The sequence below is a fragment of the Musa acuminata genome, chromosome BXJ2-5 (genome assembly GCF_036884655.1).
Source record: "Musa acuminata AAA Group cultivar baxijiao chromosome BXJ2-5, Cavendish_Baxijiao_AAA, whole genome shotgun sequence".
Taxonomy (NCBI): Eukaryota; Viridiplantae; Streptophyta; class Magnoliopsida; order Zingiberales; family Musaceae; genus Musa; species Musa acuminata.
This window is the reverse complement of record NC_088342.1, coordinates 44,229,239-44,247,725: the sequence shown is the minus strand read 5'-3', so window position 1 is coordinate 44,247,725 and position 18,487 is coordinate 44,229,239. Positions and strand designations below refer to the sequence as shown.

General features: G+C 35.5%; 2 protein-coding genes across 4 annotated transcripts; one reads left to right on the top strand and one right to left on the bottom strand.

The window, feature by feature from the left end:
* Positions 1-2,380: 2,380 nt before the first annotated feature.
* Positions 2,381-8,591, bottom strand: LOC135585078 (ras-related protein RHN1-like). 3 transcript variants are annotated; one of them, XM_065109749.1, is made up of 7 exons: positions 8,455-8,591; positions 6,996-7,073; positions 6,740-6,907; positions 5,213-5,261; positions 4,745-4,818; positions 2,738-2,831; positions 2,381-2,654 (listed from the first exon to the last, which is right to left on the bottom strand). In XM_065109749.1, exons 2-7 carry the CDS (start codon positions 7,056-7,058, stop codon positions 2,554-2,556), a joined length of 549 nt encoding a protein of 182 aa, XP_064965821.1. In that variant the 5' UTR covers positions 7,059-7,073; positions 8,455-8,591; the 3' UTR covers positions 2,381-2,553. The 3 variants fall into 3 exon arrangements, with proteins under 3 accessions (XP_064965821.1, XP_064965819.1, XP_064965820.1); XM_065109747.1 differs by having other exon boundaries at positions 8,459-8,591; XM_065109748.1 differs by having other exon boundaries at positions 2,510-2,831; positions 8,459-8,591.
* A 2,944-nt stretch (positions 8,592-11,535) lies between these two features.
* LOC135612920 (uncharacterized) lies at positions 11,536-18,053 on the top strand. The gene is made up of 6 exons (XM_065109746.1): positions 11,536-11,774; positions 11,886-12,018; positions 12,963-13,066; positions 15,916-16,060; positions 16,142-16,282; positions 16,423-18,053. The coding sequence occupies exons 1-6, from the start codon at positions 11,734-11,736 to the stop codon at positions 17,848-17,850; spliced, it is 1,992 nt and encodes a 663-aa protein (XP_064965818.1). The 5' UTR covers positions 11,536-11,733; the 3' UTR covers positions 17,851-18,053.
* The last annotated feature ends 434 nt before the right edge of the window (positions 18,054-18,487 follow it).

Sequence of the window (18,487 nt, the reverse complement as noted above, 5' to 3'; positions counted from 1 at the left end):
AACTTTTATTATAATTTAAATTCCATAAGTCTACCATCCCAAGCCACTTTGGTCGCTATAATATTAATCAATATAAAGAAAATTTTATATAATAATTGTAATCATGATGAAGCATAAATCATATCTTTCTATAAAGAATAAATATTATTTCATAATTTTAAATATATATATGTGAATAACCAAATAAATATCCAAAATGAATAATTAGATTTTTATTTATCGCATGAAAATTTTATCAATATATCATATGAGAAAACTATAGAAAAGAAATCATAATTTATGTATTTTTTAATTTCATATAGATTCCTAAATTAGACGAGTTAATTATATTTAATTGGGTAGACCTAGAATTAAGCTATCCAAATTGGGCTCATAGATTTGGATCAACCATTCGCCTAATTAGGTTTGTTAAAATTAAAATTGATCAAAATAAAAATTAATCAAAATTTGATTTTTTCTAAATTCGATCAAAACTTAATTGATTGAATCTAAATCCAATCAAGTAATCAAAATATAATTATAATCAAGTTTGATTAAACATTTAATTAAAATAAATTAAATTATTTAATTTTATAATTGAGGATAAAAGTTAAAAAGTTTTTAAATTTCTGAGGGGTAAAATTATAGTTTATGAAGGATATATAATGGGAATATTTAATTTATGAGGGGTAAAAATATTAAAAGTATAGTAAAATTATGATTTTAATAAATGAAACCCTAACTCACAACCACCCTCATAGTCACGTGTCGATGGTGCAGTGGCCATCTACTGCCTATGCACTATCTGTTGTGGCATGCTTCTTCTCACACGGTCGACCGGTGACCTCATCAGTCGTTGCGGCATGTCGTTGCGTCCAACCACTTCATTCCTTACCGATAGAACACCTCCGTGGTGCACCGTTGATCGAGCGCTGCCAATGGATCATCCCATGCGTAGCTGTGCACTCGTGTCGACTAGCGACCCCCACAGTCACTGCGGCGTGTAGTTATGCACTCGCGTTCGTTGCGCAGCCGTTAGGTACTGCAGCTTTTGACGTCGACCTACAACCAAGGCAGGTCGACCATCACAAGCAAGGAAGAATACAAACTAGATAGAAAACAGATTGACTATATAAACAAATCGTTCAAGTATCATAAATCAAAACCAAATAATACTTTTTCGCAAGTGAATAATGTTAATAAACATATCTAAATACAAAATAGATGTAAAATACTTTTACGATCTAAAATATTTGATTTCAAAACATGGCTCTAATACTAATTGTGAGCATAAAAATCATGATTATGCTATTATGTGAAAAAAAAATAATGTTAGAAAATGAAATCAAATAACAATAGATCAAATTTGTTATGCGTGCCTCTCGATGCTACTAAAAAAACCTTTATCTTATCTGTAAGTACACCATCATCAAATTCGAAAGCTACAGTGATGTTGATCTGCAAGAAAAGCTAGACTTGTCTTCACCTTTCTTCCTATCCTACGTAGAACCACTATGAGTGATGAATTAGAGATTAGAGACAAAGGAGAGATGATACAAGGGGAGATGAGAGAATATATGTAATCTTTCAATAATGTCATATCACCTATCCACATTGAGTCTCTAGGAGGTCTTATCTATTTATAGGCAAGAGCAAAAAGTCTAGGATAAATAATTAAGAGAGTCCCTCCCATCATGATCATCTCCTAAATAATCTTATCATAATTGGACTTCTAAACTATTGGCCAGTAATCATAATTAAAATTCAATCATATCTATAAAATATCTTACATAATTAAAAAGTATTACTACTACAAGCTCTAATGTCTCAATCCAACAGACAGTCCATTGTAGTCTCCCAATTATTCGGATCAATTAAAATTTAATATGCAAAGCTCAATCAATCAAATCTATCGTGTTAGCATGAGCTAAAGAGAAGAATATTTTTTAAAATATTTTTTATTTTAAGAATATTATCCTCACCATTCTACAAATAGTAAATAGAAACCAAACATCTTATTTTTGATCCTCACATAAAGACTCACCATTCTACAAATAGTAAATAGAAATCAAAATGTTATTGTTGATCCTCATATAAAAGACTCCTCTTGAGAGAGTCATCATGAGAGATATCAGCTTCTCGAAGATTTGATAGCCTTTTAGTTAGCAAGTCAGGTCAGATCAAACCTACTTGTCATGTTAGTCCAAGAATGCTGTGTAAAGGAGTGACAGATCATATGCACACCCCTCCAAATCAAAGAAGTCATCCAAGGAGTGCCGCAGTTAGAAACTTGATTATTACTCTTAAACCAAATTCTTGACCTAAATACAATACTAAACTTGATGTTCCAACACTTCTCACCTCATCCTTTATATCAGAGTTGCAAATCAAATAGATTGCATGAACACATCAAATAATAATAGCAGTAGTAGCTTTAGTAATAGGAAACTATGCAGACATGGATACTGTGGTGCTACAATGTACTGAGTTCATGTGTGACAGACAACTTAAATGGATAGACATTCAACATCAAGTGTCAAAGGTGTGAAGATTTCAAGCATGCCATGGAGGTAATCATCCTGAGCAGCAAAACAGCCTTCTTCCCCTGTCTTGCGTTTCACTGGACAACCGCATCCCCGATGATCGCGATGGCCGGGCTTTAGCTAGTCTTTTAGCTGTGCGGGATGACAAAAAGCAGGCAAAGATTGTGTTGAATGCATTGAGACAATGGAAGAGGGAGGAACGGTGACAAACTTACCTATTTCATAGAAGAGCTCATTGATGTTTTCTGCTGTTTTCGCGGAAGTTTCCATGAAGAACAACCCATTCTCTTGTGCATACTGCAAGCCTTCCTGAGATGTATCCAAAGTTTCAGCATGCAAATCTATTAGTAGTGTCACTGAGCATTTCACGTAGAAGCTTCACCACAGGGTTTACTTAATTGCTTGATTGCTTGTTTTCCTATCTAAGAATGATGAAGATGCTGTATATAAATTTTCATTTATTACCTTCATTCCATGATAGACACTCAATCCTATTTGTAGGATTTACTAGTATTTGGAGTAGATTGTGATGCATATCATGTATACAATAACAACAACAAAGACATAAGTCCCACTAATATTTAGGGCAGGCCATATGGATTTTTACTGTTATTGAGATCTATAAAAAATCAAATGTTTAGTTAAGTTCAAAGTACTTAAATATTTATTTATAGTTTCTATTAAGGTCTTTTTAGGTCTTCCTTTATCTTTTCGTATACTATTTACATTAATTATTTTATCTCTTTTGACTATCACAACTGAAGGTCTTTTAAGTATATACTTATACTATCTTAAACAATTTTCTCTCATCTTATCCTCTATCGAAGTGATACCTAGTTGGTCATCGATAAAAATATTTCTTTTCCAATATTTCCTAGTAACTCTATACATCTATGTCAACGTTTTCATCTCAATAACATAAACTTTTTATATATGTTGTGTCTTAGCTGCTCAACACTTAGATCTATAATGTATTATTAGTCTCATAACTGTCTTATAAAATTTTTCTTTTAATCTCAAAGGTATCCAATGATCACATAGGACTCTTGACAAAGTGAACTAGGAAAGGTGGACACTAGACTAATTACAATATGTAAGCATGATGGAATGAACCACGATTCTCTACATCTGAGCTTAGTTTGTCTTACTTCTTCTCTCTGGTTATGGCATTCCTTAGGACTCAGGGAACTTCAACTAGAACAATTCTCGCTAAGCACTCTTGAACAAGGAAACTCTTCTTGGCTAGCATTTGCTTTATACTCCTCAATGTTCACTAGTTTGAGGCTAAACGAGGGCTTCGTTATGATTCACTCGTCAATATAATAGAGAAGGATAATTAAAGTGTACAACACATGATATAATGAAGTAACCTCTATGCAATACTCACTTATTGCTTTAAAGTTTAGAGTCTAAGCATATAGAGAATAAGTAAAAGATCCTAGGAACCAGATTCACTACTAGGGGAAAAATACATTTGAACAACCATCAAAGGTCTTCAATAACCATCCTATTTTTTCTCTGAATAATATTCTCATCGATTTCTCTATCTTTTTGGATAACTGATCCAAGATACCTAAAACTTTTACTTAGAGGGACTTCTTAACTATATTTTCCTATCTATTCAACTTAACTATATTCTCCTAAAGCTTTTATTATCCATTCGACTTAACTATATTCTCTCATATATTCCTAGAATCACTAAAATTATATTTTATATATTCAGTCTTAGTCCTACTTAATTTGAAACTTTTAGTTTCTAAGGCTTGCCTCTATAGCTCAAGTTTATAACATATTAAGCATATCTTATGATATACAACTTATTCACATGCAGTTGCTGCTTGTTTGCTTGTTTTATAGCCTCATTTTGTAATGAACAGGACTTTTAACCCAATACAGAATTTGCAGCTTGAGTTTGAAGCTACATATCTAGTTGTTTGCTCTTGGATATAAATAGCCTAAGGATGAATTGGCACTGCAAGAAATGATGACAATGGATACAAACATATAATTCATTTGGAATGTCAATCCCTTGCCTGTTATCTGAATCATTGGATGTGATGACTTGTTCAACATAAGAGATAGGCACAATGGTGATTGTTAAGCAGGTTTAATTTTTTTTCTTTTTTTCGGGGTAATTTGAGGTTCTTGTACCATATTGATTGTAACAGGAATCAAAAGCAAAAATTTAAGAGTTTACACCACAGAAACAGGTGGTCATTTACCTCATATCCCACCTTCCTTTTTGCCTCCAAGTCAACCTTGTTTGCCACCAATGCCATTATTAGATATGGATTTCCTAGAATAGTGAAAATTTTATCAAGTTATATGAGATATTATAACTCAATAGAACACAGAATGCAGATTCAGGTGACAAATTTCATATACAAAAACTAGTCTGACACTCCTACTGTTGGAGCAGCTATAAAAAGCACTAAGATGCATGATGAGCCAAGGACAACTATAATATTGTCTGCAAATGACTAGTCAACATATTTTGTATAGATTTTAGTTATAAAAGAATCCAACATTAGCGAATCTGTCTCAGAAACTTGAGACAAGAAAAAGTTCAATGGCAGGGATGATTTGCTTTATAAGAGATATCTAACTTTTGAAGTACGGAGTGAAATAATTGACATGTTGCACATAATCCTAATTCAGGTAAAATTAGTATCTTAGAGACATAAAGTCACCTTGTCTTTGAAGTTCTTGAACCCACTTTTTTGCTCTAATAAATGAATCCTGCGGGCAGCAGAAATATGTTCTTGAATTAAACATAATCATCCATCTCAACAGTGTAAAGCAAATAAATCAAAGAACAGAGAGTTCCCCTATAAGGATGACAAGATTTAGTTCTTAGATGATGCATAAGTTTCTCTTTTGAAATGACCAAACATTGAATCTTGTCCAAAAACTAATGATCACCACATAACTGATGCACCCATATGTGCCATACAAAATCTCATGTATAGTGAAGATCTGTGCCAAAAAGAACAACTTGTTAATCTGAGGATTCTAACCCATATTGTAAATAAAATGAAGAAATACATGGTTGTAAAATGTAGAAAGCTCAAAAACACAAAATCACATATAAACCTGATGTTTCTATGTGCATCGACCAGTGCTTAAATATCCAAGAACTAGAGAAATGGCAAGGGCAGAGGACTTCTTCTTCTTCTTCTATGTGCATCGACCATTACTTAAATATCCAAGAACTAGAGAAATGGCAAGAGCAGAGGACTTGCCAAACTTCAACTGAAGCAATTAAGCACTAGTAATCTAACAATTTATCTATCCCCTGCATATGCTAGTTTAAGCTAGTTTGACAAGAAGTGGACCATGTTTGCAGCTCATGTGATATGTGAACTCCAGTGCAACTACAGGATGATAATGATAATGATGGTAATCATTGGTGATACCAATGCTTGTTTTAGGTGTGACCATATGTATCTCATCTAAAATGATGCCAATATGCATGACTACTAGGAACTATGTGAAAGAAACTTCCAAAATTGTGTCAATATAGAGAGCACATGTGAGAAACTATTGTGGCAATCAGAAAACAGCATAGGAAAAACTCTTGCATACTTTCCATGAACAAGAAATGGAATCATGAGTAAGAACCAGCAAAGTTGCACAATGATAAAAAGATGGAGCCTAACATGTAGCCTAACATGTCTCACATGAGAATTATGATTTTGTCTCAAAGGAAAAAGTTATCACTCTGAAAGGAAATGAAAAAACAACCATTTTAAATCCGAGGTTTCAGACTTTTGTGTTGACTAAGAAAAATGAAGTATAGTAGTAGATTGCAGGGGAAAATCCAATTTATATAGCAAGGCAGCTTATTATTCCTTATAATGACAGCAAAAGCCAAGAGAACAGGTAGGCACTTGCATAACATATTCTGATCTCTACAACAATATTTGAACTTTATCACATCATTCGATACTGAAAAAAATATTTTGTTACCTATATTAGGAAATTATATATTTCATTTCTAAATATAATTTATAGCAGAAGGTTTTAGGTTCATTATAATCTCGTCTAACTTTTACTTTTAGAAAAAAAAAATCTGTTTGAACTTTCTTTTGTGAGGAAATGAAGTTACAGTCAAGTCTGTTTACTATCTCAAGAAACTGCACACTCACCACCATCTTTTGTTGCCATAAGAAAAAAAAAAGTCTTACTTGTAGATATTAGTGCAATAAAATGTGTACCATGCTTGAGATATCATAGACAACAATAGCCGCAGCAGCACCACGATAATACATAGGGGCCAAACTATGATATCTTTCTTGCCCAGCTGTGTCCCATATATCAAATTTTACAGTAGCCTCATTAAGTGATAGAACTTGAGAGAAGAATGCAGCTCCTATTGTTGATTCCTGAGAAATGAACACCCAGTTTCTCTGAATACTTTTTTCTATGAATTATTTCAGAGGAAATCAAAGAAGATAGTGAAAATTTATAGACCTGACAATCGAAATATTGGCCTTTGACAAACCTCAGGACTATGCTTGTCTTTCCAGTTCCCATGTCTCCAAGAAGCACCTGCAAGAGTTATATTATTTTAGCAAATGTCCAAAACATAAGCCACTGGGTCAAATTTTCTAAAATTTAGATAAGATGCTTTTAATTACTAAGTCCAAGACAATAATTTAAGCCGCACAAAAATATTTGAGAATTAGTCACTATATCAGTTGCAATTAACTCCATATTCTGCAGGGATCTGATGATTGCATAAATTTCTTTCTTGCTTGTGGCTTTATTCTGAAGTATGGATCCTGACTTCAGGTTTTGAGCTGCCAATCAGTGCTTGTTGACATGTAGAATGACTACTATGCAAGTTATTTCATGCTTTCTTAAGTTATGGCATCTTTGCCACAGTACAGTCTCCATGCCTCTTTCCAATTGAGAATTATCATTTGCCTTATGCAACAGGTTAAGTACTAAGCTACTAAAACAAGCAATAAGTCAAGCCAGCCTTCCTTTCAACAGTCATTTTCACACAATTACACCCCAGTATTTCTAAAAATCAAGTAATAGATATTAATGCATATTGCACACTGAAAATCAAGTTTTTAATGTTATAATCAACCTCAAATCCAAAAAAGGTAATTATTTATTTCATCATTTTACATATTGGTGGCAGAAGGAGTTTGATGACTGAGAATTGTCTAAAAGAATGTCAAATGGTAAATGCAAATAAATCTAGCTTGGATGGAAATAGCTTCAAAATCATCTGACCGTATATTCCAGGTTTGCAGATTATACTAAACTTTTGCAATGTCCTTTCTCAGTCTAAGAATGATTGTGGTGGTATTATAAGGGCAGATATTATAATAAAGTCGAAGAGTTGCAAACTGATACTTCTACTTAACACAGACACAAATATCTGAATGATACAGAACATAGAGCAGATATAAACATATGTTCAGCAATAGCCAATGCAATGCCATATCTAGAGTAATTTGCATCATATGTCAACATGTAGTTCATTTTGGCAATAAATCATACATTTCATCTCCAACCAAGATGATACTGTAGTTCATGCAATGTCTGTTACAAGGCACAAAATTTTCTAGGACATATTTATGCTTGTACCCTAATAACGCTTTATGTGAAGCAATAAATCATCCAGAACAACTTCATTCAACCACAAAAGTTAGCGCTAACACAGTTAATGTTCAAGTATACAAAATCTAAACACACACACACACGCACACACAAGTCAAGTGATTCTGGTTTCTTCTTCTTAATGTCATAAACAGGTTACAATTAATCCCAATGTTCTTTATGATTCAACCAGGAACATGCCACCCTCTTCTTGATCCATTAAAACAAAGGCTGGATCAAACAGTACAAGAAGAAAGAGATCAACAAGAGCAGATAAAGGTTTTAGACCAAGAAGGCGAGTAAAGGGAAGACATACCTACCAGCTTGGCTTGTATGTTGCCGCTGCCCATCCTGGCCATGAGACCCAACACCTGAAGGAGAACAACCGGAGCAGAGGAACAGATGGTGATCACTTTGGGAGGTCATGGAGAGGAAGATGGAGGAGGAATTGACAAGGGAATGGTAGGTTTGACTCTGACCTGTGGGCGCTGGCTCTGCGGGTCAAAGGACCCCTCCCGTGCGTTGACTGACAGTTGGGGTCAACCGTCACGGCCGCTGACGGAAGCGGTTGCGCTGCACCAGTATCCAAACAACTGTTGTGATGGCGCGCGAGTCAACGGGGTATTGTTTGTGGGTTGCGATTAGCGGAAAAGGACATCATCACATGGTCAAAGTGATGTCGCGCAGGAGACGATCAATTCACTTTTGAGTGGTATGGAAAGACTATTTCTACCGATCACTGTTTTAGATTGAATAGTTACGAAGACATTAGATTGTGTCCGTCTATGATCATGATTCGGAAGAAACCATCTGATAACATTGATGGTTTTGTCTCTCAACAAGAGAGATACTAAGGTATTAATTATATATTATGTCATGTAATCAGATCTTTTTAGTATTTTGATTTTTATATTTAAAAAATTTATATTAAAATCTCTATAATTATAAAAGTAAAACATCTAGTTTTATTTATCCTAACATTATCGATTTACCAATAGAAGCATGAAAATAATAGATAAAAAATATAACTTCAATGTTGTAGTTGGTGGTGATAGACGATGACGCCGCTAACAACCTCAGGTAGCTATAATGGATAAAGAGAACAGCAACAAAAGGTAAGGACCACTTTGCATATACATTGATATTAATGTAATTGTTGAGCGATGAAAGAGCTGCTCAGCATTTGCATGATCTCCTTCGAAATTAGCATAGGAAAGTTAACGAAGCGGGCATCGTAGTCTCAAGTGCATTGTCAATCGAACGCCCTCTATGCCCTTCCTCCTCGTCCTCCTCTTCCTTGGGTGGTGTTTCCGCCCGCTACTCCTCTATTGCCTTTTATCCTCTTACATTATAGTTAAGAAAAAAAATAGAAGGCGATATTGGACACAATGCCAAGGTTGATCCTACCACGGTGGCCACAACAATGCCATAGGAGGTTATGGTGGGAACAAGGATGCCGAAGGTGGATCCATTGGAGAAGATGATCACAATGACGACGAGGTTGAAGGCACCATCTCCCGTCGCTTCAACAAGCCACATCAATGACGAAAGGAATCGATGATCCAAAGGATAAACTTAGGAGGAATAGAAGACAAAGAGGAGGAAGACGTTAAGCTTTCGCCTCTCTCTTCAAGGAGGAGCTAATGGTGGATTTCAAAGTGATCATAGGAAAAAGATCATGCAATTATCAAGCGGCCCTTTCACTGCTTTGTATTTGTGTCGACTTCGACGCAGTTGCTAAGCGATGTCATTTTGCATTTGTGTTTGCGTCGATGTAGATTTTGAGAAACATTTTTGTTGCATAGCAACTACATTAACACTGACGCCTATACAGAGTGGTGAAAGAGCCCCTCAGTAATTATATCGGTATCGATGCAGATGTAAAATTGCTCTCATATCTTGTCGCTCTTCTCATCCATAATAATCACCTATGGCCTCTAGTAGCGATTTTGTCTACCACCATCAACTAGAACATTAAAATTATTTTTTTATTTATTATTTAAATATTTTCGTTAGTAAAATCGATGATGTTATGAACTAGAACTTCACTTAAAATCAATATAAATTTTTTAAATCTAAAAATTAGAATATTAAATAGGTCTACCTACATGGGATAATATATAATGAACTAATTTAGGAAGAGGTGTAGCTTGGCATGATTTTTGAATATAGTACGGATGAATCCAATTATAATATATTTATTTTCAGATAAACTTATAATGTTCTTGTGCATGTGTCAAAAATATTATAGTTTGGTACAGAAATCTTTTTTGTCTATATGTTCTTGTTCCAATTACAAAATATTCTTTTTAAAACCTTATAAAGGATGATAAATTAGTTTGCTATTCAATTATAATATTTTTACAAAACTATTAAAAATAAAATAATATTATTTAAAAATAATATAATTAGATCGATTCACTATATGAAACGATCCAAACAATTTTTTTGACTTATCCAATTAGAAATATTTCGAAATATAAGAAAGAAATCCAAAATAGGAGATATTTTCATGGAAACTCGTCCATATATGTATACATATAATTTTATATTTTAAATATTATTTATAAAAAAATATATATTTTTAATTTAATTTATATCAAAATATCGGTCACGTGCATACATCCAAAGTACAAACAAACCGTCTTTGGGAACTCACAATCCAAACTGCCTTCCGTGCGATGAGTAGCCGTTTCGGTGCCGTCCCACTCACAGATTCAAAATCCCGAACCCACCACGGTCGCCTTTGTAACGGTAGAGTGACCGTTGACTGGGTGGGCCACACCACGTGCTCTCCACTGACACGCCTTTACCCGCTTTATATATATATATATATATATATGTCATCTTATTCTTAGTCTCCGTGATATTATTATACAACGATAAATTACATTAGAATATGATTAGACTAAGCTCTAACTGGACATTCAACTTAAGTCAGGTGAATGATGTACGTTATCATCGAGCTAACTGTTTAGATTTTTTTTTTAGTGTTAAATGGTAAAAATTAGGTTGATCACCGAAAAAATCATGTCAAATGGTATACGAGATATAAATATTTTTTAAGTAAAATTTCTCTTATCTGACGATTAAGATTAACTATATCAAACAATGACTCGTTTATTTTATGATTTAAAAATTCGTTTAATAATTTTTTTAAGACAGCTAACTTAGCTTGTAAAGAAAAACAATTACCTTATAAAGCTAATTTTTGCCACTTACCTTTATGAAAAAACCAGCTAAATTAGTAGTTTTGCCGTACCTCTGTTTGCTGCTGGGCCCCGCTCGAGAGAGAGAGTATGGAGTTGCCGTATTACTGGTGGGCCCCGCTCGGCTTCTCTGCTTCTAATTTGTTGCTTTGCTGTAGAAGGGAAGTCGGGGAGGTAAGAGTAAGCAGTCTGCTCCTCTGCTCTGAGCTGTCCCTCTGCTGTAGGCAGTCGATCCATTCCTTACACTGCCGGTTTCCTTCCTCTCCCCGCTCTTCTGCCTACAGCCGCACCACCACCACCTAACATTACGCCGTCTCGTCCCACTCTCTCCTTCCTTCTCCCCAGACCTGACGTCGTGAGCTACGAGCATCAAGAAGGACAGAGAGATGTTCGATTGTTTTGTGGGTGGGAAGTTCTCAGGAAAATGGTAAGTGTTTGCTAAAAATCTCTCCCTTTTTCTCTTCTTTCCGTGCTCTTTGGGTGTTGTTGCTGTTGGATGATCGATGTTGGCTTATTTGTGCGGGACGCGTATGCGCAGCCGGAGCGCCGTGAAGCGCATAAAGTCGCGGATCGAGGCGATCGGGAAGAAGAAGCAGGCCGTGCTGAGGCTCCTCAAGAATGACGTTGCGGACCTCCTCGCCGCCGGCCGTGATTCCGACGCCTTCGGAAGGGTGTGTGTGTGTATGCTTGTCTTTCTTTCTTGGCTCCACATCGTCACCTTCTTCCTCTTTTAGTTACGTCTTTCTCTAATTCTTTCAAATCACCACTACAGAGATGACGCAATTTAAATGGAATGGGAATCAGCTTCATTCTGAAATGAATTGTTGCATTCTGTGTCCAAGAAAGATTTCATTGTTCTCTATGAAATGGCTATTAGGTCTTCACTTTCTTCCTTCTTTTTTCCCCTTTAATTGTGGTCAAGGACCGTGGAATTATGTCTATGATTTTCCCAGTAGGTGGAATTTTGCTCAGATTTGGGTCATGTTCTGCATAATTGCGGAATCCCTAATTCTTAACCAAATGAAGATGTGGCGTTGAGCAATAATGAAGCAGGAAAATTTTGTAGCAGCCATGGTAAATCTAGGTTTACAAAGAGTTTGGATGTAGCTTTCCTTTGATTTCTTGAAAAAACCATGTTTGGATATGGTTAAAGCAACTTGGTGGATTTGGCTGTTCAAAATTTGCCAGCACAATGCTAAACCCTACTTGGTTGGACCCCCTACCAGCCAATTGCTCCTTTTGGTATATTTAATTGTCTATCTCATCGAAATCCGAGCACTAAACATGTCCCCATATGATTTAAATATGATGGCATCTGCTCTTGGAATCATCCTGTACACCGATGAGTCGTGTCTTACCCATGTAGCCTGTCCCATACTGGTGGTGGGGCACTTGCTTCTAACACCGAGACCATGAAACACTGTTAAGGTTTAAATTACGCAATTGCTTGTGCAAGGTTTAAAACACTGGTATATTTGTTTTGACTATAGATCATGGTTTTAGCTTGTGCAATTGCTTTGTGGCTTATTTGTCTTATTCAATTGTTCTCATCATTATTAATTCTATAAGATTTCTAATACGTCAATTTGCTTCCTTTTCTGCTGCTCTGAAACAGATTGATGCACTGATTTCTGAGATAAATCAAAGTTCTTGCTATGAAATGATTGAGCAATTCTGTGACCTTATCTTAAATCAGCTTCCAAGCCTAAGAAAGAAAAGGTATTTTCAGCTTTTCTGATTCTTATCAAAATAAATCTACATAATTTGCTATCCAAGATCTTCATCATGTTATTAATGATGTGTTTATGGAACTAATTGGTCTGTGTTCTACCACGACATAATAGCTTTTGGCTAATAATTAATAGCTTAGTATTTTGTTCAAAGACAGTGAGGACCTTACTCATCTGGTTATATATTTCATTGCTCCAGTTAGAACAAGAAGAATGGTTGATTTAGCTAACGTAAAGCAAATTTTTAGCTGGTTTTACAAACAGGAATTGATTTTATACGTGGCCTACATCTGATGAGAAAAAAGATCAACTTGCATCTTCTAAGGTGTCCCAATGCATAAGGCTCCTGCTAATATGAGCTCTGAGTAGGATCAATTCACTAAAGTTTTTAATTTCAAGATTAAATGATAAAAAGTGTCTTTTATAGCCCAGTTAAGATGCAACTCCACTTTGTCTTCCACCTTATCTTGCTTTGATGTGCATGATCCTAGTGGAAAGATTCTTTTATATTTGAAGTGCTAAATTTGATTATGTATTAGAAATGTTGTTCAAGTTATTTGATTCTATTTGATAGAGGATGCTTTGGATGTCTTCATCCAAGATGGATGTATTTGGCATAATGCTTGGTGAGATGCTTTGTCTTGTTAGGATACATTTGATGCTTCGAAGTTTTTTGTACTGTACAAATGCGTCACATTACAATGTGAAGCTTTTACCTCATCAATTGCATCAAGTACTATAAATGTTGTTTTAATCTTGGTTGCATCAAATACTTCAGAATTCAGATGCCTTTTTTATACCTAGCGGACACGTCATGCACAAGAATATGTTTTTGTCCCAGTTACGGGTGTTCAAACTTGCTTGAACTCAACCGTGAAGGGTCGAATCGAATCTTGGTTCGGTTCAGTTAAAGTAAGGTAGTTTGAACTGGAACCAATTTGGTTCTACCTAATCAAACCAGTTCAAAACCACTTAATCTGGTTCGGGTAATCGATTTGTACTTTTAAATAATTGAAAAAATATATATATTTCAAATGAATCAGTTTCGCTTAATTGAACCAAACCGGAATCTTTGGTCCAATTGGGTTGACATGACAAGCTTTGTTAAATTGAGCTCACACCATTTGTAAAATTGGGTCTTTTGAGCTGATTTGATTGATTGGTTTGAACCGGTTAAGGACTTAAAGCTGTGAACTCAATCAGAGATTTTTTTTAAATTAAAATCGGGGGTTCGGGTCAAACTGGTTAACCAAACCAAAGGAGCGTACCCCGAACTAGAACCATTTATAGCTTTCAAAATTGAACCATTTTGGATCGAACCAGTTCGGTTTAGGCTTGGTTCGGAATTGAACCATTTTGGATTGAACCAGTTCGGTTTTTTGGTTCAATTTAAACACCCCTAATCCCATGCATCAAGACACATCAGATGCTTTGATATTCTTTGTCCTATATGGATGCATCATTTTATTCAAATCTCATATTCTCTTAAAACCTTGTGGTATTCTTTCTTTTGTTTTTGTCTGACTGTATAATTTGAGTTCCATAAATCAACTGCGAAGTGCACATCTCTGATAGATTTATAATCTAAACATTATATAGTTAGCCCACCCACTGTTGGATATAAGACAGCACTTAATCAGCGCCTTGTCCAATTTCTGTTGTCTTTCATTTTATTCTATTTCTGCAAATTTATTTTCCAACGGTTGCCACCATGAAATCCTTCTCAGTCAACTGTCCCTGCTTAGCAGTCAGTATTAATTTGGTTTTTTAATTGCAGCCAGGTTATGTTGATTATGTGGGCTAGGTTATAATGTACTTAAGCAGTTCTTAATTTCAATGGAAAATTTAATAAGGCCAGTGATTTTTGTTGTGCTAGCATGATGAAGGTCATGGAAGTGAAAATGGGGATGGCAAGGGTCATATGAGGTTGGTGGCATAACTTTTGTTCATTAATAAAGTGTATATTGTTGGTTACATGTCATAATGAATAGTGATAGGAAGCTGACTTATGTAGGTGATTTTGAGTGTAGAGGGAGGTTTTATAGTGATGACAATCTGGTGAGTTCTGGAGTAGAGGGAGGTTTTGTTGGAATAGCACAATTGGTAATAGTAGTGGTACACAACTAAACTGACGTATATAGGTCTCAATGTGAGATTGATTTCATCTCTTTTTGAAGATGAATCATGTTAAAATTTGTATTTCATTGTGCAAATTTCCTTTTGGAGTCCTACTTGTATTGCCTTACTAATACTTTGTGCTACTTGTGCTCTAACAATAACTCTCTCAATAAATTCATAATACCTTGCATACCTGAGAAGTAGTATAGCAAGCCTAGAATCATTTACTATCATGCTGTTTTGGAATGAAGCTTAGATAACATTCTGAAAAGCATATTCTTTCAAGTCAATTGCCTTACTAATACTTTGTGCTACTTGTGCTCTAACAATAACTCTCTCAATAAATTCATAATACCTTGCATACCTGAGAAGTAGTATAGCAAGCCTAGAATCATTTACTATCATGCTGTTTTGGAATGAAGCTTAGATAACATTCTGAAAAGCATATTCTTTCAAGTCAATTGACGCCTACTTGCTCTTGTTCACAAAACCCATATTGCCATTCAAGTAAAAGTACTTGAATGAACCTAGTTAACTAAAAGTACTCATTCAAGTAAAAGCATTTTACATATTTTTATTGGATAAAAAGTTTAAAATTGAATGAACAAACCAAATTTGTTCAATAGTCACCTACGTTTCAGAGCTGAAGATTTTTTTTGACTATTTTTTCCATCTTGTCTATTTTTATTATGCTTTTTTTTTACATTTTTCTTTATGCAGGGAATGCCCTGATGGAGTGTCAGAGGCTGTGTCAACTCTAATTTTTGCTGCAGCTAGATTTCCAGATTTGCCAGAATTATGTGATCTTAGGCATGTTTTTACAAAACGATATGGGGGTCAGACGGAATCATTTGTAAATGCTGAGGTGCTGTACTGTTTTTCCCATCAAATAAAACTAATGTAGTTTGTTATGTTCCCATAGATAAATATGATATTTTTTCCCCAGTTTGTGGAGAAAGTTCAGAAGAAGGAATTTTCCAAGGAAAAGAAGCTGCAGTTGCTGCAAAACATTGTTGAGGAGTTCTCCATAAGATGGGATTCTTGGGCATTTGAGCAGAAATCATCTAATTCTCCTGCAGTTAAATATGTAAGTTAGCCACTATTGTTTAGTCTCAAATATTGTTTCCATTTGCTATTTACATAAAGTAGTTTCCTCTGCTATTTATTTTTTCTTTATCTACTTGCTTCCTCTGCACCAAATTAAGATACTGCTTTCTTGGGTTTCAGGAACAACCAAAGAGAGCGGTACTTACTCGTTCTGCGAATGATGCAACTCCACCAATGCTGACTAAAATCAACAAGGAGGAGACATTATCTAAGAAAAATCATGAGCCTACTCCTATAACTGTTGCACGGACACAAGTGCAGAAGCCAAAAAATAATTATATGATTTCAACTTTTAGTACTGACCAATTGCATGGCACAGTTGTGAAGACAAGAAAGGTAAATGCTAATGAAATCGAAAATGTGGAGCCATACCAAATCGATGCAGTAGTTCCTCCATATGGAAATCTAAAGATCAAACAGAAGGGAAGCTGTGGAAATGATGATCACAGATATGTTCCACGACAAAGGACAACAAAAGTGCAAGAACAGCTGGATCCAAGAGGCTCAGAGAAGCAAGTTGGTATAATGAATTCTTGGAATGACAAATCCAATGTGGTTCCTCCATACACCAAGTCAAATGGGAATAGCAATAAAAGCCAAGTCATAGAAAAGAGTGCAAATGGCTTAGAGTATGATAGATCACAAAGACATGAAGAATGGTCAGATCCTAATGCAAAGGAAAGGTTGCCAATCAGGTCGGTGAACAACAAAGGTACAGCGATCAATATGATTCCACCATATGTAAAACCAAAAGTCAATGATATTTCGGTAAATGGTGATCGAATGATTCAAAGGCTTGGCTCTGCTGGTCATAACAAACCTTGTCATACTAATGATAATTACAAGGATCAAGTTCCCAGTGATGAGAGAATTATGTCTAATTCTTTGCTGAGGAACTCCCAGAAGCCAGCAGTCATGGAGACTAATGAGAAATCCATTTATGATGAGAAGCTTACCAGCCAAACACCAAGAAGCCAAAGAAGGCACAGAAGCAGGAGGAGTGCTGGTGCCAATGGTGATTATTTCGATGAGGGGAAGAACATAACTAGACACCCAAGAGCACCGATTGACGATGAGTCGGACAATGCTATAGTTTATGGAAAACTTATGTCACAAACATCACCATGGCATGGAAGAAATGGGGGCAAGCATAATGTCACCACATACGATGAAGAGTATGAGAAAGAAATGGTTATGGATAGGCTCTTGATTCACTATAGCAAAAAAGGGACAACAAATGAGCGCATCAAGACAAGAAGGAGAACCAGAATTTCATCCATGGATCATGTTCTTGATTCAGATAGATCTATGGATAACCAGTGTAGCAGCAGATTCCAACCTGGCCCAGGAGTATCAGCAGCACATCCTCCCGAGAGAGCTGTCTCATTGCCACCAGAACCAGTTAGGTCAGCTGAAGCTTTGAAGCTTCCTACTCAAGCTATTTTGATGCAGTCTGACTTGCTAAGTCCTAGTGGCAGACGAGTGCATTCAAGACTACCCGAATATGATGAATTGGCTTACCGTTTCGCTGCCTTGAAGAAGGATTGAAACATGAACCGCGGTGCCCTCTTTTTCTGCTTCCACATAACAGGGCGACAACCATTGTGAAGATCAAGCGATCAAGAAATATGCGAGTCTTCCCTGACCTTGTTTCACTCTTGTTTGCAAATCGCTTCGCCTTTGACACTCAAAATAGTTTTGTGGATCATGACACTTAGAATAATTCTCATTTCTTTCTTTTTCCTTCTTTCACTGACATCTACTATGATTAGCAGTAAATATGTTCCAATTTCAAGATTCTTAGCCACATCGTATCAGATTTTTTGTGTTACCACTTGATGATTCTGCTTATGTTTTATTCGGATGCAGAAGCTACAACAACAATATCTTGTTCTCCTATAACCTTATTCGTCTGCTTGTATGATGCATTATTCTAAGTGCAGCACCTTCTCTATTTTTTGAACTTGTTAGTGCTTGAACTTGACAACCAGCTAATTTATATATCTATTCACATATGTTTTTTGGAGTTTCTTTTATTTTGACCAATATGAGACTAAATATGATTCGTATCGGTCTAGATATCTTAATTACTTTACCGAAAGATATCTTAATTATATTTTTCTTTTGTACACTTCACTGAGTATCAAAAAAAAAAATCAATCCATATCTACTTTGTGTTTTCATT

Bases quoted from the DNA above. Each gene is read 5' to 3' on its own strand.
- LOC135585078 (XM_065109747.1), bottom strand. From the start codon at position 8,497: ATGGCCAGGATGGGCAGCGGCAACATACAAGCCAAGCTG. The intron at 7,074-8,458 runs GTAGGTATGTCT...TAACTCTTGCAG, and splicing joins GCAACATACAAGCCAAGCTG to GTGCTTCTTGGAGACATGGG. The intron at 6,908-6,995 runs GTCTATAAATTT...TTCATTTCTCAG, and splicing joins GCCAATATTTCGATTGTCAG to GAATCAACAATAGGAGCTGC.
- LOC135612920 (XM_065109746.1), top strand. From the start codon at position 11,734: ATGTTCGATTGTTTTGTGGGTGGGAAGTTCTCAGGAAAATG. The intron at 16,061-16,141 runs GTGCTGTACTGT...TTTTTTCCCCAG, and splicing joins AATCATTTGTAAATGCTGAG to TTTGTGGAGAAAGTTCAGAA. The intron at 16,283-16,422 runs GTAAGTTAGCCA...CTTGGGTTTCAG, and splicing joins ATTCTCCTGCAGTTAAATAT to GAACAACCAAAGAGAGCGGT.